Source organism: Petaurus breviceps, unplaced genomic scaffold (genome assembly GCF_028583685.1).
Source record: "Petaurus breviceps papuanus isolate PSGF00001 unplaced genomic scaffold, PetGlider_PUasm1.0 126, whole genome shotgun sequence".
NCBI classification, from domain to species: domain Eukaryota; kingdom Metazoa; phylum Chordata; class Mammalia; order Diprotodontia; family Petauridae; genus Petaurus; species Petaurus breviceps.
Genome location: NW_027185655.1, coordinates 13,328,021 through 13,352,618, shown reverse-complemented (window position 1 = coordinate 13,352,618; position 24,598 = coordinate 13,328,021). Strand labels below are relative to the sequence as shown.

Here is a 24,598-nt window from a genome sequence, read left to right as displayed (position 1 = left end):
TGTGGTGAATCAAAGACGCTTATTAAGATAAATGAGATGGCCTTTGAAATATGCTTTAAAGGATGAATACAAATGCAACAGGTAAAGACTTTTGAGACCCAGAGAGAATAAATAGCTTTAATCCAAGGCTTTGAGGTAAAAAAAAAAGTGCAAGGTGTCTGTGATTGATGATTAAAAATTCTGATTTGAGGGAGGACAAAGACTGGACAGAGAATAGCATAAGATGAATGTCGGGATGTAGAACATGAATTGTAGATAAAGGAATTTTAGCACCAGGGGCTCACTGATTTTTGAATGTAGGAGCTAGAAGAAAGATGTTTGGTAAAGAACATGGATCATAGGAAGGGTAAGTGGAGGCAAGAAAAAATTTAGGCTACTGAAGTAATTCAAATAGGTGATAAAAGGCCTATGATGGTGGCAGATGGAATAGAGAAGAGATGGATGTGAGAGACTGAAGGAAAAGGATTAATTCTGTTGTTATTGCTAGGATATGTGGAGAGAAAGAGATAAGTACAAGGAAGAGCTGTACCAGTAGGGCACAGGATTTGAAATTTGGGATACTGAGCAAATGAGTATTTCAGTGACAGAAACAGCGAATTTGGAAGGAGCAGGTATAGTAAGGGGAAAGACTATATTCATTTGTTTTAGGACATGATGATTTTGAGGTGCTTGTGAGGCATTCAGTTAGAGAAGTTGGCAATCGGGAGTTGCAGTCTAGCTCAGGAGAGAATCCAGAGTTAGAGATACAGAATTACCTGTATAAAGGTGATCAGAAAAGTTTTGGAAATGAATGAGATTAAGGGAACACATGTAGAGAGAGAAGAGGACCTGTGGATACACATGGAGGAAGTACCCACATTAGGGTTTGCCAAGGGGTGGGAGGGAGGAGGCTAAGAACCAAAAAAGATTTGGAGACTAGATAAGTAAGAAAAGAACCAGGAAAAGCATGGCATTTCTGAAGCTAAGAGAGGAGGAGAGAGTTTCCTGTAGGATCAAGTTCAGTGTTTTTATAAGGGAACAAATATGATTTGGTGACTGAGAAGTCATATTTCTCTCTCTCTCTCTCTCTCTCTCTCTCTCTCTCTCTCTCTCTCTCTCTCTCTCTCTCTCTCTCTCTCTCTCTCTCTCTCTCTCTCTCTCTCTCTCTCTCTCTCTCTTTCTCTCTCTCTCTCTCTCTCTCTCTCTCTCTCTCTGAAAAAAAGTAAGAAAGTAATCAGATAGTGGGGATGGAAACTAGATTGCAAAGAAGCAAAGAGTCATGGTGAAGACTTTCTGAGTGTGGAAGACTCAATGGAAAGACTTTTTAAGGGCTGGAAATGTGAAAAACATATTAAGGTGTAAGGAAGAAAGTGAGAAGCCAAGAACAAAGACCAAAGGGATTGAAGATGCATGATGGAAAGGAGATGAATCCTGGAGCAAGATCCTAGGAGAGGCAGGGACAGATAGAAATGGGGATTCAGGTAAAAATAGTGATGCCTCTTCCTCTGCTATGAGAAAGAAGGGAGGAAAGCATGTGGGGTGGAAACACCGGAGGGAGGGGAGTGAAGGTAGTTGTCATGTGGCCTCAATTTAGATGATTCTGTAGGATTCTTCATCAGCTGTAAATATGGAATTTACTTGGAGGTTTACAGAGAGGAAAAAGTTGAGCAGATTCTGTGGGGCATGAGAAAAATAATAAATAATATTACTCACCAACTTAATTATCAGTATTAATAACCAATATGACCTCCTAATCTCATGGTTCCTTTCTTTTCTTGTTGTTGTTGGATATGGGTTACTATGAGTGGGAATCATGAATTTAGTACGTTCTGTGGGGAATTGCGAAGAATTGTTTAGATCAGAGTCCAATTCTTGCAGAATTTAAAACTAAAAAAAAATGTCTTTGAGAGCACATTAAAGGGTAACTGTTGATGTTTTCTTTATAGGTGGAAAAATTGGTGGATTCGTGGAATTCTTACTCTGACAATGATTTCATTATTTTTCCTGATCATCTACATGGGATCATTTATGTTGATGCTTCTTGTAAGTCAGCTAAATACATTTTCTGTGATCTGACTTTATTTTTCAGCATGTATACATGGTTAGTTATGTGAGACAAGAGCTTCACAAAAGGTAATTACAATACTTGTTTGAGCAAGATATTAAACCATCGTGTGTTACAGTATTTTTAGGAAAAATTCTGGGTTCATACTTTTTTGTTTGCAGGTTTGTTATGATGTAGACTTTAAGTCATACTGTTGGGAAATGAGATCTGCTAGATGGTAATTCTCGTTAAAGGCTTGTAGTGCTGGCAGGGAGTATGGGTATCTTTCTTACTGTACCATTTTTGTAATTGTATTATAATTTTGTACAATAATTACTATTGCCCTCTACTTTGAGACTGTCAGATCTGTGATCTCACTGATGTGATATTCTAATCGATGGCATAGGTCACACTCTGTGCACACCATCTCATCGTGTTTGACTATGCCACTCATGTGGCAATGAATGTCATATACTGTCTCTTTTGCCCCATAAGGGAACAAAACTGATTAAAAATACTTTTTGTTTTCTGTTTTACGTTTCTAGTATGATGACAGCATTTTAAAATTTTTCATCGCAAATGTGGTATGTTAGGTGTTAAATATAAAATTAGCTTCTTTTCTATGGGGGAAAGATGCATTCAGAATATCTAATATACGAACCAATTTTGAGCCTGCTTTGTAAGTTGGAGCCTTTATTGTATCTGTGTCCAGAACAGGCTGTCCCTCCATAAACTAGACACTCATTGTGCAAAATAGTGAAGCGTTTGTGATCAGTGATGTGTCAAAGACCAGCCATCGTTCTTAGTGCAGATGAGGTCTTATGTTAGTTCAGAAGTGTAACTTGTGTTAGTGCACAATTGTGTGCTGGCTTTTAGGATGGTCACAGTCTTATTTAAAGTTTTCGGGACTTCTTTCTATTAGATGTTTGTTACATTTAATGTCAAATAGGAATATATCACAGACTTTTAAAGCTGAAAAAGATCATGTAGCCCAGTATCTTCATTTTACAAGTAAAGAGAGTGAGGCCCATAGAAGTTGTGATATACATTTTATGACACTCAAGCAGTTCAAATTCAGCAAGTAGCTGTTAATCAGGTGCTATATGCAGAACAGTATAACAGATGGAGGAAATCGCGGAGTTTAGCTATGATTTGATACTTGCCCACATGGAGATTCCATTCTAGTAGGAGAGCTGGCAGACAGCCTACAGGCCGAGCCCAGCCAGCTGCCTGTTTCTGTGGCCCATGAGCAAAGCATGGCTTTTACATTTCTAAATAAAGTTTTATTGGAATGCAGCAATATTTACCTGTGTATGGGTTGTTAATGTTAAAGGCTTTCACGTTACAAAGGCAGAGTTGGAGCAGACACTTATTGCTTCCCTCTGCTGCTTGATACACTGTTCATAGCAGTGATACAGTTAAAACTCCATAGCATTTCAAGTAACACATGCATTGGACTTTTTTTTAATATACCCATTAAGTCAGAACAGGAAGAGGAAAAAAGTTATGATATTTTTTTTGAGCTTAAGATAAGAGTTTGAAATTTTTCTGAAGAGGAGCCACTGTCCATCAAGGTTACTGAACACTAAATGGCTTTGGAAATTCGCTTTTGCTGCAGACTTGGTGGGCAGCTGGGTGGTCCTGTTTGGTTATAGAAATGTTATACTGGCCTTAGCGACAGCAGGAGGAGAGGAGAGAGAGGAGGAGGGGAGAAGGGGGGAGGGAGAGAGAGAGAATTTTAAACAGTTGCTCCCAACTTTTTTTTCTTTTTTTAAAATATTTTTTCTTTTTTCTTGCTTTTTTGAAGGGGGGAGGGCAGGGCAATTGGGGTTAAGTGACTTGCCCAAGGTCACATGGCTAGTAAGTGTTAAGTGTCTGAGGCCGGATTTGAACTCGGGTCCTCCTGACTCCAGGGCTGGTGCTCAATTCACTTCACCACCTAGCTGCCCCACCGACTTTTTTTTTCAAGTTATTACTCTTTCAAAGCCCACACTTGAACTCCAGGATATGGATATTAGAAAACTCATGGTCCAAATGTGGACAGAAATTCTTATTTCCTCAATTTAGTTGAGGTACGGATTTTAAGAACAACTTTAGTGCAGAAATAAAATAAAGAAAAAAAATAAAACTTTAAGTGAAATAAAACCAGTATGTACAGAGGCTGAAGTTTACCAGGTTTACAAAGGTGAAGAAATCTTCTGTTCTCAGAACAGGCTGAGAAGTTTTAATTAAGCCCCTGACTCATAGCTCTTTTGATTGTTAGTCTGGTCTATTCCCATAAGCCAAAGAAAATACCCATTCTGGGGTGGCTAGGTGGCCCAGTGAATAAATAGAGCACCAGCCCTGGAGTCAGGAGGACCCGAGTTCAAATCCGGCCTCAGACACTTAACACTTACTAGCCATGTGATCTTGGACAAGTCACTTAACCCCAATTGCCCTGCTTTCCCCCCTGCAAAAAGAAAAAGAAAAAGAAAATACCAATTCTTTCCTGGAATAAAGCTAAATTTCTTCAATACTAGCTATACCTAGCACCATATTACTCTTTAAGCCCAGAGAGTGGTCTGTTTACTCCTTAGGAAGTAGTCATTGAATCCTGTATCAAATTATTGGAATTTTGTGAACCTGCAAGTTTCCAGTAATAATAGCTTCCAACAGTGGATCCAATGCCAGTTTGGAATTAGGAAGACCTGGATTCAGGTTCTGCCACAGACATGTAATAGCTGTATAATTCTGGACAAGTTACTTCACCTCTCTCAGCCTCAGCTGCTTCTTTAAAGAAGGGTGATAACAGTACCTAACTCACAGGGCTGCTATTGTGAGGTTCAGATGAAATAAATAGGTAAAATGCCTTGCAAACCTTAAAGCTATGTAAACGCTAGATTGTGCTATTATTCCTGTTATTGTAATAGTCTAATATTGGGAGGAATTTTAAAATATTTACTCTTGGGTGGTATTTCTGATCTCATACTCTTGAGTGTTAGACATCATGGTCAACTAAAATGTCTGTCTCTTAATTGTAGGTATTGGGCATTCAAGTGAAATGTTTCCATGAAATTATTACCATAGGCTATAGAGTCTATCGTTCTTATGAGCTACCATGGTTTAGAACACTAAGCTGGTAAGTCTAAAGTTTTTTTTTTAATTTGAAAAACAATATTGTATAAATCCAGACTCTGGGAACTGACATTATCATTTAATATACACATATTTGGATCATGGCAAAGGACAGTCTGCAGTTTGGGAGACATGAAAAGATTATTAGGCTAAACCCTAATTCCTTAATATTTACTAAATACTAAAGGTGTTTGATTTTTTCCTGATAATAAGCCTAAAACCTTACTCTAGTCCATCTTCATAATGGAGGGTCAGGGTCTGATTCCCCAAGGCTGTGCCAACAGCACAAATTCTGGCAGGTCCTGTGAAGCTCGAAATGATTCCATTGTGGGCCTAGACATGTAATTTGTTTAAGTTTAGAGAGATGTATAACCAGACAATGGACCATCACATGGCAAACTTTGTCACTGATGCCAAATGACAAAGATCATCTATTTAAGGAATGAAGTAGATTGTAATTTATGTTGGTTGAAGAAATTATCCACACTGCTAAAATCATAAATCTTTGAAATGTCGATGAAGTGCAGATATGAAGCAATTGCTATAATTCAGAATGATGTACTGACATCCAAAATGTTGTATACAATCTTCACCAAGTCAAGTATTCCCATAAGATGTTAAAATTTTAAACTCAAGACACATAAGGATTGTTCCTTAATTATCAATATTATATTATCATTGTTCACCTGGCTTCAAAATAATAGATGCTTTTGACCTTTACATTTTCCTAGTTGAAAAAGTTTTATATAAGAAAGAATAGTTGATCAACCATATAATGATAGAGGAGTGAATAGCAAATTTGAAGTGATTGATTGTAACCTTGGAATGTGGAAATCAAAGAGTAGTCTTTGGAATTTGGGCCAGTTCGATAAACTGGCACCTTTAAGTATCCGATCTCTTAAAACAGTCTGGCATAGTGGAAGGACAAGCTTAAAAAAAAAAAGATAAAACTTTGATTTCACACAATCCCAGCTTATCTTCTTTTAAGCAGATATCAGAGGTAAGCAAAGAGAAATGTTAGGCAGGTACAATGTCCCTTTTGCTTTGGTAATCTAGCCTTTTACAACTAAGAAAGACATGTTTGATTCATGCCTTCTACCTCTTTTCCTTGGCGTTTCTTCTTCTTTCTTGCCTCCTTTTTAAGTTCATGAAGCCTCTGCCTACATGGTGCAGCCCCTGGCAGATCTGATCTTGGTGGAAGAACTTCAGGTGTGATTCTAACACTAGATTGTCCTGAGGACTAATGTAGCTAACCACAGAAAGGCTCATCCTCAGTAGACTGGCCTGCCAATCATGTGAGCCTGAGTTATTGGGCCATGGAAGCCCATGAAAGAAAGGAAAATGCCAAATGTCTTTCAGTCTTTTGTGGCTCCCTTCTACTTCTAGAGGGGCAGTGGTGGGAAAAGGGACCTGGGTACCACAAATTAGAGTTTTAGGTAGAGTACTTCCTTGCTCTACATGGGAGATCCTTGTCTAACGATCAATGAAAAGACTAATGGATCTGGATCTTATGAGACTTGATAATCTCTCCATAAACAAAACCATAAAATGAAAGGAAGTTGCAGCTAAAGAGAAGGATGGCTCAGAGATTCTTACATGGAAGAGACAAATGAGCAGGCAGAGTTGGTTTTATCATTTGCCTCAAAAGGCAACAAGAAACAGCATTTCATGGGACATTTAGTTAATCTTATATTTCAGTGCTTATGATGAGTATTTGCAGCAACAACAACAAAAAAGAACACCATGGAAATAATTGCAGCTTGCTCACAAATGATTACAGAAAATGGAAAGGTGAAGGATTCAGTGGAGCCCTTGGAATTAAGACAATAGGTACATTGATACTCAGTGCAAAGGTGGACAGAGGGGAGAACAGTGAAAAGTGTTGGAAAATGCAGAACCAGGAGAAAGAAAAGACAGATGTCAGACACATGTAGAATAGCCAGAAATTCACAAGCTTCTACATCATGAACACTTTCTTTAAGAAAAATTCAGGTTTTGGATATGATGAGCAAAAAGAAACATAACAAAAGTTAATTATATTTTAACAGGATACAATTTACCAACATGGGAATTGTTCCAAAATGAATTGTATAGCGTTAGAGAACCAGCTCCTTAGAAAAAAGATTAAAATGAATACAGATAAGGAAACAGAAATAAAGATAGGATGTACAATTTAAGCAACTGCCACCTGACCTATTTGAGTTAATACATTTTAAGAATAGACATTGATACCAATTATAGTGATTTCATATGGAAGTAACCAAAAGTGCTTAAAAAACTAAATCAAATCAAAACTTGAATGACTTGCTAAGTAGAGAGAGATAGCAAAGAGAAAAGGCAAGTTAAGATAATAAATTCATTTGTAAAATCTTACAGAAAAAAAAATGATGGAAAATTGCTAGTATCACTTTAAAAGAAACCAATGAACATAACACATTTTCACTCTCAAGGACAGTTGGAGCCCCCACACTTGATTCTCAGATCACATTTCCAGACATGCTTATAAAAGATACAGAAACAGAATGGAAAGCAACACAGACAGGAAAGGCAACTGTATTATACCAAATGTACACAGAGGAGATGGATGCTGGAGGCAACCCAATTGTTAGGTCATTAGGGATTAGTTATTAAGAGAGAAGAAAGAGGATACCAAAGGGGTAGAAAAATCAAACATCTCATTACTAACCAAATCGAACACTGAAGGAACACTAGTAAACACTAATATATATATATATATATAATGTCTACTTTCCCATCTACATAAAATTTTAGTGAGAAGAATAAATATACACATTGAGGGGATTCTTGATTAGATATTAGAAAGAGATAGGCAGACTTCAGAAGTGATATTCTATGGGAAGTCAAACCTTTACAATCACAGAATTGGCTGAAAGATGTTGAGGATATGAGATCCCACTATGCTGATTGGATTTTACTTTAAGAGAACATTTGATTGGTAGAGCAAAATGCCACATTTAAAGGTTCCTCTCCATTAAGATGTCTCAAGCATAGGTCAGACTTTTACAAGATTCGTTGGAAGATAAAATGATAGAAAATTGTTCAGCGTTCTGATTATCAATAACAGATAAGGGTAAGAATAAACAGGCTTTTACTTTCATGGAGGAAATCCAGTTGAGAGTTCAAGATGAACAGGGATTCTGTTTAGTTAGTGAGATACTTCAGGTGTTCCCATTTACAAATGACACTGCACTAAATGCATCAAACATCAAAGGCCCTTTTGGATGAGATACAAAAAAGTGCTCACAAGTTTGATATAACTATTCACCCTTGAAACTCAAATGGGTAAAGGTTGCTTTTTGTCCAGACTATGATATGCATTTGGATGAACAGACTGTAGAACATTAGTGTATATGTGCATACACATACATAAGTTCATACATAAGGATATATGTGTGTGTATAGATATGTTTTTTAAATATATATGTAGAGAGATAGTAAGAAAGTACTTTGCAGTTTCATCAAAGGCAACTGAGCCCTACTCCTGTTCACATTTCTGTGAAACAAAGACCCATCCTCTCCTTACCTATATTTTCCTAATGCTTTATAGCTGTTAGGTAATGGTCTTCTAAGAATTATATATGAGAGAATTGCCCCAGAGGGCAATGAAGAAACATCGCAGGTATGAACAGGCCGTATCATATTACAGACAAACAGTCCAAAAGGAGAATTGGGGCGATGGATGCCATCAAAGCACATATGAGAGAAAAAAAAATAGGTTATTTGAGGCAAGAACAAGAGGGAACTGATGGTTCCTTTGGTTTCATTGTAATATGAAGCAAAAGTGAGGAATAAATGGACAAGAATTGCTTAGGATGGACAGACATTTGGATGAGTTATGATCTGTTGAAGGGCAGTTACCAACACAATAAGACATCGATTTGAGAACTTTATTTTCTCAAGTAAAGTCCATTCCTGATTGATTATGAATGTACCCTCATCTTTTTTAGTTGGGTTGCCCTTTTCTATGCACCCTGTCATTCCTCCTCCCCATGCTACCCCATCTTGACCCGGTTCTTTCTCTCACTGCTCCAATTCTGTTTTCTTATTTCTGCTTCTATTAGTCTTCTCTGTCTGCCTCCTTCAGCCTTTTAATTTCTCTGAGCTACTCTTTTACTTAAAGAATATTTGTTATTACTCTTTATTAGTCCCATTATTCCAACTTACATTCAATTCACAGAAACTTTTTTATAATCCATATTTCATCTGAAGACAATGATCTTGTTGCTGACATTGTCTTTGTAGTTTCTCACTTCCCTATTTTCCTTTATTTAATTGAAAGACAGCAAAATTTAATGTTTCTAAAATTTGCCAACTTTTAACATTATACACTTTATGTATAGTCCTATATTGTGTGTGGTCACAAGTGACATTTTAGATTTCCTGTGACTATTAAGCCTATGTACCAAGATATTCCCCTTCCTTTGAACTATTTGTAAAATGTTAACTTGATTAGGAAGTGAGGTTCAGTACTTCACATCTATTTTAAATCAGAGCTGCAACTCTATTATTTCACTTGACATTCATAAAACCTAGAGAAGGGTATTTGCTAGATAAATAACCCACAATTGGACTTGTGTGCCAAATCAATGCTATTTCACAGAATTATATAAAGTGGCATGGTCAGATCACTTGGGTAAGTGCTGATGTAGTAAAACTGTAGTATAAGTTATAAAGTAAATTACAGACTATTATGACTGAGCAAGTCAGACCACTGCTGGAAGTGACCTCTCCTGGCCATGCTATGTTAGTGTTGTGGTGCTCCCTTCCTCTTGTGCAGAGAGGAAGTGTAAGGGAAGGATGGTAAGTGAGCATCGGCTTGGTAGTGAGGTGGCTTCTATATTGACTCTGTTGTCTACCCACTCCCCACCAATCCTTCAAGAAAACTGTATTCTCTAGGGAAATGAAATACCCTTTTCTGTGCCTACTGATGTAAGAAAGGGTACTAAAAATGCAGTACCTAAAGCTCATCCATCTTAATGCCCTAGTATGAGTAAATTTTTGTCCCACTGCTGGTAATCATCAGTACAAAAAGAAGAATGCTCCTTGTAAATTCTAAAATGATTTCATTGTTCTGAGTAAGTGAGGCATTGTTATGTCAGTCATCAGGTGTTTATTGTGTCTGCTCTGTGCCTGGCCTGGTGCCATGCAGGAAGTATATGACATACACCTTCACATGGATTCCAGATCAAGTTGATAGAGAATATGTGGACATGTATGGAAAGGAAAAAGATTAAATATATAAGCACAGTAGGATTTCATAGAGAGCAATATGGGCATGAATTGGCAGGGCCTCAAGAATAGCACAGGACTTGAGCTGGGCTTTGAGAGTTGTCTCCGGGTGGGAAGGCAGCAGTGGACATGGTGTGTACCAGACCAGCCAAGCAGTGTGGGTATTGAGTAATAACACTGCATATCTTGGTGGGGGAGGTGTGAAAGTCAGATTATCGGGAGCCTTGAAGGCTAGAGTTTTGACTTGTTACACTGGGCACCTGGGAGTCAGTGTAGGTTTTTGAGCAGCATGATAATAATGGTGTTTAATGATTAATTTGATAAGTCTCAAACTGGAAAGAGATAGTACTTATAAAAAAAGATAGATTTGAGAGAGATGCCAAGGGGAGACATAGCAGGATTTATTGACAGGTTAAATGTAGGGATAAAGAAGGGGGAAAGAGAATTCAGGAGTTTGTAGTCTAGGAAACCGGTAGTGCTTTTGAATGGGTTAGTTTAGAGCAGCTCTTTTGGCAGAGAAAATGGTGTGGGTGACATCAGAAGAGAGCGATGGTCTTCTCTTCTGCTGCTTTACTGGAGCTACCCATAACCAAGTTTAGTTAGGCCATTGGAGACATAACAGTTTCAGATTTTAAAAGGCAATGGAAAAGGGGCATGAGTGAACCCCTTTGTCTCTCCTTGTACCCCCTAGGGAATTTTACTAAAACAGAGCTAGAAGAAATCTCTGAAATTGTATTGTAACCTGTTTCTAAAAACGCATGTTAACAGCTACTGATTAGATATTAATTGTAATAGCTAGAGTTTCTGGCTACCTTGAAATGAAATCTAAAATGTTGGTGCCAGCCCCGCTGAGCAGCTTTTGAGGGACTGATCTTTAAACATTTGGTTTACTTTGATTTCTTTTGTATTGTTCTATGTATAAGACAGCTCTATTGAGGGTGTCTGATGATCATATTCATCAAAGAAAAATAGGCTGATAGTTCTTATATTGCAGGTATTTTTTACTGTGTGTGAACTACTTTTTCTATGGAGAGACTGTAGCAGATTATTTTGCTACATTTGTTCAAAGAGAAGAGCAACTTCAGTTCCTAATTCGCTACCATCGATTTATATCATTTGCGCTCTATCTGGCAGGTAAGCAAAGAGAGATTCCTTTTCCAGATTGTGGTTGGTGTATTCGTATCCAATGTATCTTGTTAGCAACTCTTTATGTCATCTTTCCATTTCATGCCAATTTCTCATTCCATGTATAGATAGCTGGTCTGTGTTCACGGTCTAAAATAAGGGGAAGTCACTATCTACAGTAGGAATTGTTTCTATGGTAACAAGGTCATGCCCCATGGAAACAGTATCTAGAAATTAAGGAGGTAGGAAGTATGATTTACATACTATCAACATGGAGTTATTAAGTACTTTCCCCAAGATCATTAGAAACATTTTAAAATATGCTATAATGTGTATTTAAAGATTAGAAGTTAGTAGTTGGAATTCTTTTTTTTTTTTTTTTGCAAAGTCTGTAATCAGTTTTGAAAAAAATTGTCTGGGAAATGATTTTTAAAATTTGCATTTACACACAGATTAATCGGGTTTTTGTAGGGGGGGTGCTATTTGACCTCTGGACTTCAGCAATTACTTAAATGAATATTACTGCATATTAATCCAGACTTTAGAGAAAAGACTTAGGCTGCCCTTTGTATTGACAGCTAAATTCTTAAAAATACATACAAAGGAATGTGAAAATACTTTAAATCTCATGCACAAAGTAACTGCCTATGCATATGACTTCCTTCTTCAGTGACCTATATTTCTGACCAGATTCCTGCTTTACTAAAGGTGGTATACAGATAACAGAATAGTTGGGAGGTGGAATAAGATCAAATAAACATTAATGATAATTAGCAGAGGGTCCCTCCTAGCTTCCAGTTAATAACAATAAACACATAGTACTTTAAGATTTACAGACACACTGCATATTTCAGTTATTTAGAATTCTCAGTAATCAGATAAGGTGTTATTCCCATTTTTATCCACAAGGAAATTGAGACTGGGAGAGGTAGAATGATTGCCCCGCCACTCCACACCAATGAACATTCGGCATCCTTTGATCCCGGCTCTTCTGACTTCCAGGTCCAGGACTCTTTCTCACCCTGTGATGCTTCTCAGGGGACTTGCCCACTCTTTTTCATTCACATTTGCCATTCACTCTTTTCTTGCTCCTTTGCTTCCTTTCTGAAGTATCCCCCTAACATTTGGAGAGGACAGTTCTTTGGTCTAGGTTTCGGAAAAGCAGTCCTGCTGTTTAAATGGATGACACCTATTTTAAGGTAAGAAGTCTGTGTCAAATTATTACCTGTTAAGCAGGATAAAGACAGGGCTGAATGGCAGTCACTAAGATCATTGAGTTTGTATGGCTAGGTGACTTGAAATTTTGTTCAAACAGAGCCTTTGAGAGTAGCCTCGTTCCCTCTTTACCAGAGTGCCTCTGGATTTGTTTGGGGTGGTTTCTGGTCAAGTTTCAGTGGTGATAGTATATCACTGCATCTGAAACCAAGGGTGGGAAACCTAGGGCCTCTAAGTCCTCAAGTGTGGTCCCCTTAATAAAAGGATTTGTTCTGTAAAACTTAGACTCATCAAAAGGCCATACCCAGGGACTCAGAAGGCCATTTGTGGCCTTGAGGCTGCAAGTTCCCCACCCTTGTCTTAACCCAAATAGATCCAATTGACCACATCTCCCATTAGATATTTTTTAAAACATTAAGTTCTTTTGCTCATCTGCAGGGACTTCTTCGTTGTTTTAGACTTTTCACTAATTTAAATGATGGCCTGTCATGATGTATTTCCTTTCATTGAATTCTTGAAATATTTTTATATAGTTGTATGAAAGTGAGGATTTATGGTCTTGCTATTGGACATGTAACTGAACGAGGCTGGTTAACTCAGAAATTGGGGCAGCACGGTGGCACAGTGCATAGAGTGCCTGACCTGGAGTCAGGAAGACTCATGTTCCTGAGTTCAAATCTGGTCTCGGATACTATCTGTTTGACCCTAGACAAGTCACTTAACCCTGTTTGCCTCAGTTTTCCTCATCTGTAAAATGAACTGTGGAAGGAAATGGCAAAGCATTCTGGTATCTCTGCCAGGAAAACCCCAAATGCAGTCATGAAGAATTGGATACAACCAAACAACAATTCAGAAATAGCACTAGGGGTGGGGAACTTGCGGCCTCAAGGCCATGTGTCTTCTAGGTCCTCAAGTGCAGCCCAAAACTGTTCTGTGAATTTTGGATTGAGCCAAATGGCTGCACATGAGGAGCTAGGGGACCACATGTGACCTTGAGGCTGCAGGTTCCCACCCCTATGACAAACCCCTTGGTTAGGTCAGCTGAAAGCTAAATAAACTCTCTTTTTTTGTGGATAAGAGAGGTTTGATGGATGTGATTGGCTCCTTGTTCTTTACTTGAAGTCTTCTCATTCATCTTTTTTTTTTTTTAAAGCAATCGGGGTTAAGCAACTTGCTCAAGGTTACACGGCCAGTTATTTCTAGGTGTGGTGCTGAGTGTCTGAGCCCGGGATTTGATCCAGCTCATCCCGACACTGGAGCCGGTGCTCCTACTCGCTGAGCCACCTGGCTGCCCCTTCTCATTCATCTTCTGCAAGGGAAGTTAAGCGGTAGTCACTTTCGCAGTAATCCTCTTTGTGCCATTGAAACAGGGTTGGTGCTGGCCAGGCTTCTGGGCTGTCCCCAAAGTCATAGCTTAAGACTGCACCCAGATTGGGAGCATCTGTTACAGTGGTAGTTTTAGGTGCCAGAAGACAGGAATCGTGTGATATAAGCTAGAGGAAGAGGAAGAAGACCCTGCCTTTCCTATTACTCCCCACCCTCACTCCCCTTGATTACTCAGTTACTTCATTTGGAAGGTAGATGTGGGGAAAGTAGTGAAAATTATGTAGGAAAATATGTTTGATAGTAAAAAAAAAAAATGAGAGAGACCAAAGGCTCTCTAGAGTACTTAGAAGCCTTGCCATAGCCTAAATCCTTCAGGAAGAGAATCAGTGATAGGTGGAGTCCACTTCCTTCTTGGCAGGGAAGAAGTGGGCTATAGGTGCCAACAAGGCACCAGTTTTCAAAAGTGGCCACTTTTCATTGGTTTCTTTTGCTTAACTTTATATCTATTACAGGAGAGGCTTACATTGTGAGGCAAAGCTCACTGGAAAGTGATTTTTTTAATATATCAAGAAAATATGGCTGTAAGTAAGGCTTTGGACTATTCAGTCAGAAGGCTTTGGACATGGAAGCACTGCACATCATCCCAGAGGAAAAAATTTGCTATGTTACAGGAAATGTCTGTTAAAATGAGAGTCATTTCAGAACCAGTTGTCTAAAAGAATAAAAGACCTGTTGGCATAAAATATTGATAGTAGCATCTTTAATAATAGCAAAACTACAACCTACATGTCAAATTAACGTGGAATGGCACAAGACTGTCGTTTAGAAATGCAATGAAATATTATTGTGCCATAAGAAATATCATATATAAAAATATTGAGAAATAAGGGGAGATATGGAGTGCTACAAGCCAAAAGAAGCTGAACCCAAACAATAATTTAAACTCTGATTTCAGTTATGTAAATAAGAATATTAACAACAATAAAACAATCTGCAGATTTTGTTGCCAAAAAAATGCACATAAAAACTTCAGATTGGGACCCAGAAACTCATTACTGTCTCAAAATTAATATACACCTTAAATCTATAGTTGAAATTTAATTTCATAACAGTCTTTTTTTTGTCTTTGATTTTCCAATTTAAAAATTAGTCACTGGTGATTTAACCAGCTTATGACAGTACAAAGGCAAGAGCTAACAACAAATTAAAAGAAACGGTTGTCACAATAAAAATTAAGTAACTCCTGTGCTCATATCACTGTGTTTAGTGTTGAAGATATAAAGACAAAAATAAAATGAAAAATAATAGTGGACTTCAGGGAGTTTACATTCTGCTGAAAATGAACATGTACAAACCTGACCTATTTAAATGATTGACTTTAGAACATGAGGTGATAAAAGTATCTGGCTCTGATTATAGTAAAATTACCAAATAAAATATTATTATTTCCGAAGGAAATTTAATTGATATACAACAATTACCACAATGAGACCAAAAGAATCCAAAAGCAACCTCAACCTCCTTAATCTTCTTGCCAAATGGAAAGACATAGGAACCAAAAGCAGTGCCATCTTGTAATACAGATACATCTGCAAAATCTTGTGGAGCAGAATGTTGGAGGATTACAAGAAATGTTGCTTTATTGAACAGTGACATGCAGTGGAGGGGCAAATCAACCTGCAGAAGAACATCCTGAAATCTGAACAGATCTGTGAGAGATTTCTATAGCAATCAAATTATACCTTAAATAAGGAAAGAGGATTGACACTTGAAAATGAGATCAAAGAAAACAAATTAGATGCTTTATCTGTTGGGAATGGCTAAATAAATGGTGGTGCATTAACATAATGGAATATTGCTATTCTTTAAAATGACCATAATAGGAGCAGCCAGGTAGCACAGCGAGTAAGAGCACCAGCTCCATCAGCTCCAGTGTCAGGATGACCTGGGGATCAAATCTGGGCTCAGATACTTAGCACTGCACCCAGAAATAACTGGCCGTGTAACCTTGAGCAAGTTACTTAACCCCAATTGCTTAGGGGAGGCCAGGTGGCTCAGTGAGTAAGAGCACCGGCTCCAGTGTCAGGATGACATGTGGATTGAATCCAGGCTCAGACACTTAGCACCCACACAGGTGCTGTGTAACCTTGAGCAAGTTAATTAACCCCATTTGCTTAGGGGCGGCCAGGTGGCTCAGCGAGTAAGAGCACCAGCTCCAGTGTCGGGATGACCTGGGGATCAAATCCTGGGCTCAGACACTTAGCACCCACCCAGAAATACCTGGCCGTGTAACCTTGAGCAAATTACTTAATCTCAATTGCTTTAAAAAATAAAATAAAATAAAATGACCATAATGCCAGAAAGAAAGAGAAGACATCAGAACTCATATAAGATGAAGTAAGCATTCTACTTAATGACAAATGTCATGAGTCACCAACTTAAAAATGGACCAATCAGAAATTGAAAGAAGTTTCCCACCTCTTGCCATAGAGGTAGAGAATGAATCACATTTTCAGACATGGCCAGCTCGTAGGCTTGTTTATTTGGCTGTACTTATTTATTAGAAAGAATGGCTTCCATTGGGAGTATGATGTGAGTAGGTAATAAGAACCACACTGATAGGCAGGTGGTATTATTATTCCCATTTCACAGATGAGGAAGTTTAGGCAGAGAGATGTTAAGTGACTTGCCCAGGGTGATGCAGCTGGATTTGTACTCAGGTCTTGTGAATAAAAAAGGTATGAATGAATAAAGTATGAAAGAACAGAGAAGGAAGTTCAGAGAGGGAAATAAAGAAGTGTGGTTTTCTTAAAGCTGCAAAAATTTCACATACACTTTGAAGAAAACTTCCATACGAAATAGACGTTTTCAGTTTCATATGTAATCCTGTTGTCTGTTATGTGTTAGAATGTTGTTTGAGGTTTAAAATAATAAACTGAAACAAGAACATGCATGCATTTACAAAAGGCAGCCCCTTGAATTAGCCCAGAAGTATATATCTATGTCTTTGGCAACCAATGCAGCTAACAATGAATTAGGTCCCAGATTTCATAGGAAGAGGAGAGCCAGTTGAATCAGATTTCGAAAATTTGTGTAGTTCTGCCATTAACATCGAGCTCTTTCTTGATACCAAAGCTTATCCTTTTGACACCAATATTCTCCCAATAGAAATGGTTTATGTAAACTGTGGAATACTTGAACCTCAGAAAACTAGAAATTGTAAAAGGTAATGGGAGGGGCGGCCAGGTGACTCAGTGAGTAAGAGCACCGGCTCCAGTGTCGGGATGACCTGGATCAAATCCGGGCTCAGATACTCAGCACCACACCCAGAAATAACTGGCCGTGTAACCTTGAGCAAGTTACTTAACCCTGATTGCTTTAAAAAAAAAAAAGGTAATGGGAAGACACATAGGCTTTAAGTGCTAAAAATGGCATTGTGGACATATATCAGTAGATGAAGAGGGCTGAAAAGGTAGCAGAACTGGGGGGTAATGAATGAATAGTTAAATTAGGCACAGATAGTGCCAAAATATTAAAAGACCCAAAGGAAAATAGCCATCTTACTGGACAGAGCTTCTGGAGAATTTATGGAAGGAGCTAAACAGATTTTGCACAACATGGGAAGGCATGGATGAATTGCAGTCAGCACAGTTGGAAGGAAGGATACATACTAATAATACTATGGATTCATCAAAGTATGGAAGTATTTGTGCCTGAGAACCATGCTGTCTAACAAATGGACTTGTAGTATAAATGCATTAGTAAATTTAGGATCGCCTATGAGAAATGTTAGATCTCGAAATAAAAACTAGACTTCTGATCTTCAGTTAAGTATTTTTATTTTATTCCCATTTCAGTTATTTGGCATTTAGAATGAATTTTCCATATACTTTGATACTTTAGTCCAATATATGTACTACTTCCATCATGCAGTTCATAGATAACCCATCCACGTCTTCTCATCTTAGATCTTTCTGTCGATTTCCTTCCAAATTCTCCTTCCCTTCAGAAATTATTTCTTAACTCTTACCTGAGGGCAAGAAGCAGAAATTCTTTCTAGTTTTTTTCCCCCTCACCTTGAACTTATAGTCATTTTTTATAATAACCTTTTATTTGTTTAAGAATTTTTTCCCTGGGCGGCCAGGTAGCACAGCAAGTAAAAACACCTTCTCCAGTGTTGAGAAGACCTGGAGATTGAATCCCGGGCTCAGAAACTTAGCACCCACCCAGAAACACCTGGCCATGTAACCTTGAGCAAGTTACTTAACCCCAATTGCTTAGGGGCAGCCAGGTGGCTCAGCGAGTAAGACCTGGATCAAATCTGGGCTCAGATACTCAGCACCACACCCAATAATAATAACTGGCCATGTAACCTTGAGCAAGTTACTTAACCCCAATTGCTTTAAAAAAAAAAAAGAATTTTTTTCCTTAATCATAGAACTAAAAGGTACTACCTCCTATGTTTTTTTAAAATGACATGACTTCTCATTTAGGAGATGTGTCCTTTTGGACCATATGATGGTATATCATATAAGGGGCTGGTTCAACCCTAATTTCTATCAGACAGCTTTCCAGCATTATTAGCAGCTCTTGTCAGATTCAGCCCTATAATACCCATGATTGGTGCTTTGGGGTCAATTTAACACTGAACTACTATGTTCATTTGCTTCAAGATCTTATTTAATCTGTTCCCTTTTTTTACTTTTTTATTTCTAATCAGGAACTAAATAGTTTGATTATTGCTATTTTGTATTATAATTCCAGATCTGATTCTTTATGACCCCTCTTTTTCCAATTATTCCAATTCCAAACTTACTATGTTCTTCCACATGGGTAGCTCCAATTTTTGGTAGTTTTATGTAAAAAAAAATTCTTGATAGTTTTTTAATAATACTAAATCTGAAGATGAGGTGTTTATTTTTTTGACATGATTTAATTTTGACATGAGCAATGATTAATTCCATTTAAGGAAGAGAGCTCAGCTCAGACGTTTCTGACCTGACTGCCCTACTTTGGGACTTCTGACTGACTTGCACAAGGAAGCTCATTCTTAATATAACCTCAGCATCTTGTCAAATCTCATCAACCTTGGCCCTCCACTTCAGCCCCACCCCTCAGCCTCTCTGATTGGAGGGTGGGGCTGTGCTCTCCAAAGCTCCACCTAAGGAGAGAACTCAGCTCAGAATATCTCCTTAGTCCGAAGAGTGCCTGTGCCTTGTCTCCCTTTCCTACTTTTCAGCTTCCTTTTGTGAAGTGTTTTCCCCATTAGATTGTAAGCTCCTTGACAGTAGGAACTGGTTTGTTTTGTTTCGTTTAATTTGGATCCCTAGCACTTAGCACAGTGCCTGGCACATAGTAGGAGCTGTATAAATGTTGATTGACTGATTTCTGTAAAGAATGCTTAAGTTTGTGGGTGTCTCAGTAGGTCAACTCCCATATATTTTGCAGATATTTTTAGTAAAATTTTTTCTCTTCCTCATTTTTTAAAAAATGAATTTTGATTTTTCAACATCTCTGGGATTCTTTTAGTAAACCATAATATCATCTGCAAATGTAGACTTTTTCTTACTATCCTAATGGCCTCATTTTTTCTTGTCCTATTATATCTTTAGCAATATTAAATAATAATGGAAGCGTCCTTGCTTTATCCCTTATCTTCCTAGTAAGACTATATTTTTTCATTGTAAATAGTACTAGTTATCAACATTTTGTAGCTACTTTTGACCTCATTTTAAGGCAGTATTCTTTTATTCCTGTTCATTTTAGTTTTCCTAGCATAAATGTTAGGACTCATCAAAGGCTTTTCCTGACTTTATCATTTTTTTGTTGATTTTTGTTACTATTATGATATAGTCTACTAATTGTTACCTAACATTGAACCTTTTATCCCTGCTATAAATCTAACTTATTCCATTTTTAATTTTTAAACAAAGTTTACAATGTCTTTGACAATATGATTTAATATTTTTATAACAGAAGAGGAAAGTATACGAAGCTAAATCTTTGTTGTTGCAAGCTTGCTTTTGGTTTTAAGTATGTAATAAATTCAACATATAACCTTCAAGGTTTTCCTGCTTGTGATTTCTCTCTGGCCTTCCTGGTTCTTCTCTGAAAAACAAAAACATCTACTGACTCTTTTTGCATTTTTTTTTGCAGCCTTGTCTTGTCCTAACTTTTCCCCTCTCCCTGAAAACTGGAAAGCTTAGACCCTTAAGACAAATATGACTAGTTAAGAAAGAAAAATTCCTGTATTGGTCATGTTCAAAAATGTTTCATTCCACATCTTGAATCTGTTATCTGTCAGAAGGTTTGCATGGTATGTTTCATTATTAGTCCTCTAGAACCATGATGGGTCATTGTATGGATAAAAGTTCTTCAAAATTTTTAATGTTGTTTGTGTATTTGGTGCTGTTATTGTATAAGTTATTCTCCTGGTTCTGCTTACTTTAGGTCAGTTCTATAAATCTTCCTTTCTGCCTGTGTATATTGGCCATAAAGGTTTTTTTTTTGGGGGGGGGTTCATTTACCTAAAATAGTATTTTGTGGAGAACTCATGCAAGGCAGGCACTCACATGGTGGTCAGAAAAAGAAATACACTGACATTGTCAGGGACTCTGAAAAAACTTTGGAATCGATTGTATGACATGAGAGACACTGACAAAGGACTACCAGTATGGCGTGCCCATACCACAGAAGGCACAGTGCTCTGTGAATGAAGCAGAATTGCAGTAGCTCGAAAGAAGTGTGAGATGTACAAATTTAGAGATATATCCGCTCCAAATATCCATGTGGACTATTTCTGCCTGACATGTGGTAGAGCTTTCTGAGCTTGGAGCTTCAGCCACTTGGACACACTGTACCATGATGCCAACATAACAGTGCCATGTTGGTTCTCTTTGAGAATGAAATACAACAACCAACCATGCACGTATCATCTTTAATTTCCTGGAATCATGGCCGGTCATTGTGTTGATCAGAATTCTGAACTCTTTCGTAGTTTTTTGTCTTTACAGTGTGGTTATATAAATTGTTCTCCTGGGTCTGCTTGCTTCACTTTGCACGTTCATACAGACCTTCCTAGGTTTCTCCAAAACAGTCCCTTGTATCATTTCTTATGGCACAATACTAATCTAATACATTCATATGTCGTAATTTGTTCAATGGTTCCACAATTGATGGGGATCTTCCAGTTTCCAGCTACTTTCATGAATGCCAGTTGCTTTGATTTCATCTTTTGAGAACTGCTTGTTCATTTCTAATGACCCATTTCTATCTGTTGATCTATTGAAAAATGGCTCTTAAACATTTGAATCAATTCCCTATATAACCTAAAAATGAGATCTTTAACAGAGAAACTTGCTGAAAAGATTTTTTTTCCCAGTTACTTGTTTCCTTTCTAATTTTAGCTGAATTGGATTTGTGCAAAAACTTTATGTAATCAGAATTATCCATTTTATCATCTTAATTCATCTCTCTTCTTTGTTTGGTGATGAACTCTTCTCTTATCCATGTATCTGAAAGGTAATTTCTTTTTATCCTGTGTTTATTATGTGACCATTTATATTTATGGTATTTTCCCCCTATCTGATTCCAGTATTTTTTTCTTTGACTTGAATGCTCTCGATTTTGACTGTCATGTTCCTGAGAGCTGTCTTTTAGGGCTCCTCTTTCAGGAAGAAACATTGGAATTGTAGCTGTTTTCTACTTTCCTATCTTTCTAGTATATCTTGGCAGTTTTCTTTCATGGTTTCTTGAAATATGATATTCATGCTCTTTTGTGAAATGTCATGGCTTTCTCCCACTGTACTGCACTGGCAGACCAGTGATTCTTAAATTGTCTCTCCTTGTATTTTTTTCAGGGTCAGTTGTTTTTTTATATACATTATATTTTCTTCCATTTTCCCAGTCTTTTGTCTTTGTTTTAACTTTGTTCATTTTATAATAGCCATTAACTTCTTTTGGTTGATTCTGATTTTCAGGATTATTATTTTTTCTTTGCTTTTATAAGGTGTTATATCTAAGGTACTGTGCTAATCTAGTTCTTGCTTCATTTCTTTGAGGAATTCTACTTAACTTTGTAGGCAAGCTCTGGTTTAATTTAGGGCTTTGCTTGTAGGTCTTTCAGATTTATTTTCTTCTGGTATATCTTGGGTGTCACTGGTACCAAAGAACTTTATCATGGGAGTCTTTTTCTGTTTATTCATTCTTCCAGCTTTACTTCCCAGATTGGCCCTTCATATTAGTCCCAGGCTCCAAGTACTTCTAGAAGGAATGTCTCATTTGGTTCTGTTTTGTATTCTTTGAGGATCTGCTACTACTTTTTTTGGTTTCCTAGGGTACTGAGTTCTTCAGATGTCTCAGGGTTGGTTCAGGCCAAAACCTGCAGAATTTTAGTGTAAGCACTCTGACAGAGGGCAAAGTCTGACTGTTCTGGCCTGACCTTTGCAAGCCCTCACACTTCTATAGGCTTACCTCTGATTGCAGTGTCAGTGGGCTGCTGATGGCTCTAGTTCGTATCTGGTGGCTGGCATGCTTTGCAGGTTCAGTAGCAATAGAAACAGTGTCAGCTCTGTTAGTAGCTCGCTGTCCTGGTCACTGTTACAGGTCTCTGACCTGGCCCTCATCACTGATGCAAGTTTCTCACTGGGCTGAGGGCTGTATCCAGAGCCTCACTCCATCAGCAGCAGTGCCCTTCAGCCAGTACTCCCTCTCCCACGTACTCTAGAACACAGCCTCAGGTACCTCCAGGCCTGGCCTGTTCCAGGGGTTCAACTCTGCAGCTGCTGGATTGGCCCCTGCTCTTCCTCCCTGGGCTGAAGAACTGTCTCCCTGTGTTTCCTTCTAGTTCCCTTCATGATCCCTACTTGGTCTTGTATGACCCTCATTTGAGTGGTTTGGGGATCACAGCTGGGCGACATTGCTTCCTCCCTCTCCACTGTCTTGGCTGATCCCTTCCCCAGTTTGGGCTTGATGTCAGTCAGCCAGGCGGTTTTCCTAATGATTAGAAAAGGCTACCCCAGATAATGGTGGGTGCCCCTCCTTTGGAAGTCTTAGCAATCTTAGCGATGTTAGTTGTCATATTATAAGACTATCTCAGATATAGGTTGAGTTAGATCACTTTGCTGAGGCCCCTTTCCTACTCACAGAATCTGTGGTTTTGAGTTTCATTGGAAGGGATTTTTTTTACCTATAGCATTTCTTTTTGTATTTGTTCAGTTGTTATCCTCTCTGATCTTGACCTTTCCTGCAGTGTACAAATAGGTACAAATGGGGATTTGTGACCTTGTGATCTTGATCCACCCCCTTCCAGTCTTCTGGATTAGGTTGCTGAGCTAAGTTCTCTCTGCATAATTAACTCAGATCTAGAATAGGATAGTGTGGGCTTTCTTGCTGCTGCCTTGGTTGTGAGATTGGAGAGAGCATCTCACTCCTGGGTGCTTTTTCTAGTCCTTTTCTCCTATGTTTTGATCATTTGATGTTTTCCCTTGTGTCTTGCAAGGCTCTGGACTGAAGAGAGTTGAGCTTGTTTAGAACCTGCCATTTCCATTCTTGCTAGCTTTATTTTCAAAATGTGACGAGTTGGGAAATATAATAAAATATAAATTAGAAACATAAGAGATGGGTCAGTAAGCTATAGGTCAGTGGTGCTGCTGGGTCCATTGTATAACTGCGCTTGGATCAAGGATTAAGCAGATCTGTTATTAGAATGTGTAAAACATAAAGAATCAAAGGAACTCAGTAAGGGTTTTCAGTTAAATATAGAACTGAAATTTATATAATTGGTTGAATATGTCAAAATTATTTAATATATAAATATTTTTAAATGGCACAGTAAAATCCTAAGTTATTGCTTCAGTCAGAAGTATTGATACTCATAAGTATCAATACAACTTGAATATCTTAAGAAAATCTTTGGTAATTAGTGGAAGTTGATGAGTAAGAGAAGCAGATGGAGAAAGCAAACCCTTCATTGTCAGTAAATATGGGGGAATGTATATTTATTAATAAAATATATACAATTAATTCATTTTACATAATATTGTTTTATGAAAATCCTGTGATTTTCATAAGATTTTTAGTATTTAAAATCTTGTATCGCTACAGGAAGAAAAACTTTGTAACTATAATAAATCAGCTGATTATATGTCCTTACAAGTCCCAGCAAATACTTTTATGTTATGCTTGATTTAAGGAAGAATCTTAGTTAAAATCTAGTCTCAGCTCTGCCACTGTGGCTGCTGTGATATCTTTAGGTCTCAATTTCCTTTTCTGTATAATAAGAGGATTGGACAAAAGTCCTTTCACATTCTAACATCCTATTACAGTGAGAAGACACTAGTAAAGTAGTGACTTTTCTGAGTAGTACTGTTTCCTTTTGTGTGTGTGAAGAAGGACCCAAGATTGGCTTAAGGGAGACAATTAGTACTAAGCTCTGTAACTTGGGAGGTGAAGGTAATGCTTGTTTCCTAATTCTTCACACACAATTGTATTGTCTGAGTCTGCCTCCGAGGCAGAGTCATGTTTTGGAGTAGACAGAAGAACATG

The 24,598-nt window shown here is 37.9% G+C and overlaps 1 protein-coding gene across 1 annotated transcript in view; it reads left to right on the top strand.

Moving 5' to 3' along the window:
* CDS1 (CDP-diacylglycerol synthase 1) overlaps positions 1-24,598 on the top strand; it is a 62,129-nt gene that overhangs the window by 19,595 nt on the left and 17,936 nt on the right. The window contains exons 3-5 of the mRNA XM_069093073.1: positions 1,926-2,022; positions 5,044-5,141; positions 11,382-11,521. Of these exons, the coding sequence (XP_068949174.1) occupies positions 1,926-2,022; positions 5,044-5,141; positions 11,382-11,521 (335 nt within the window). The remainder of the gene's footprint in view (positions 1-1,925; positions 2,023-5,043; positions 5,142-11,381; positions 11,522-24,598) is intronic.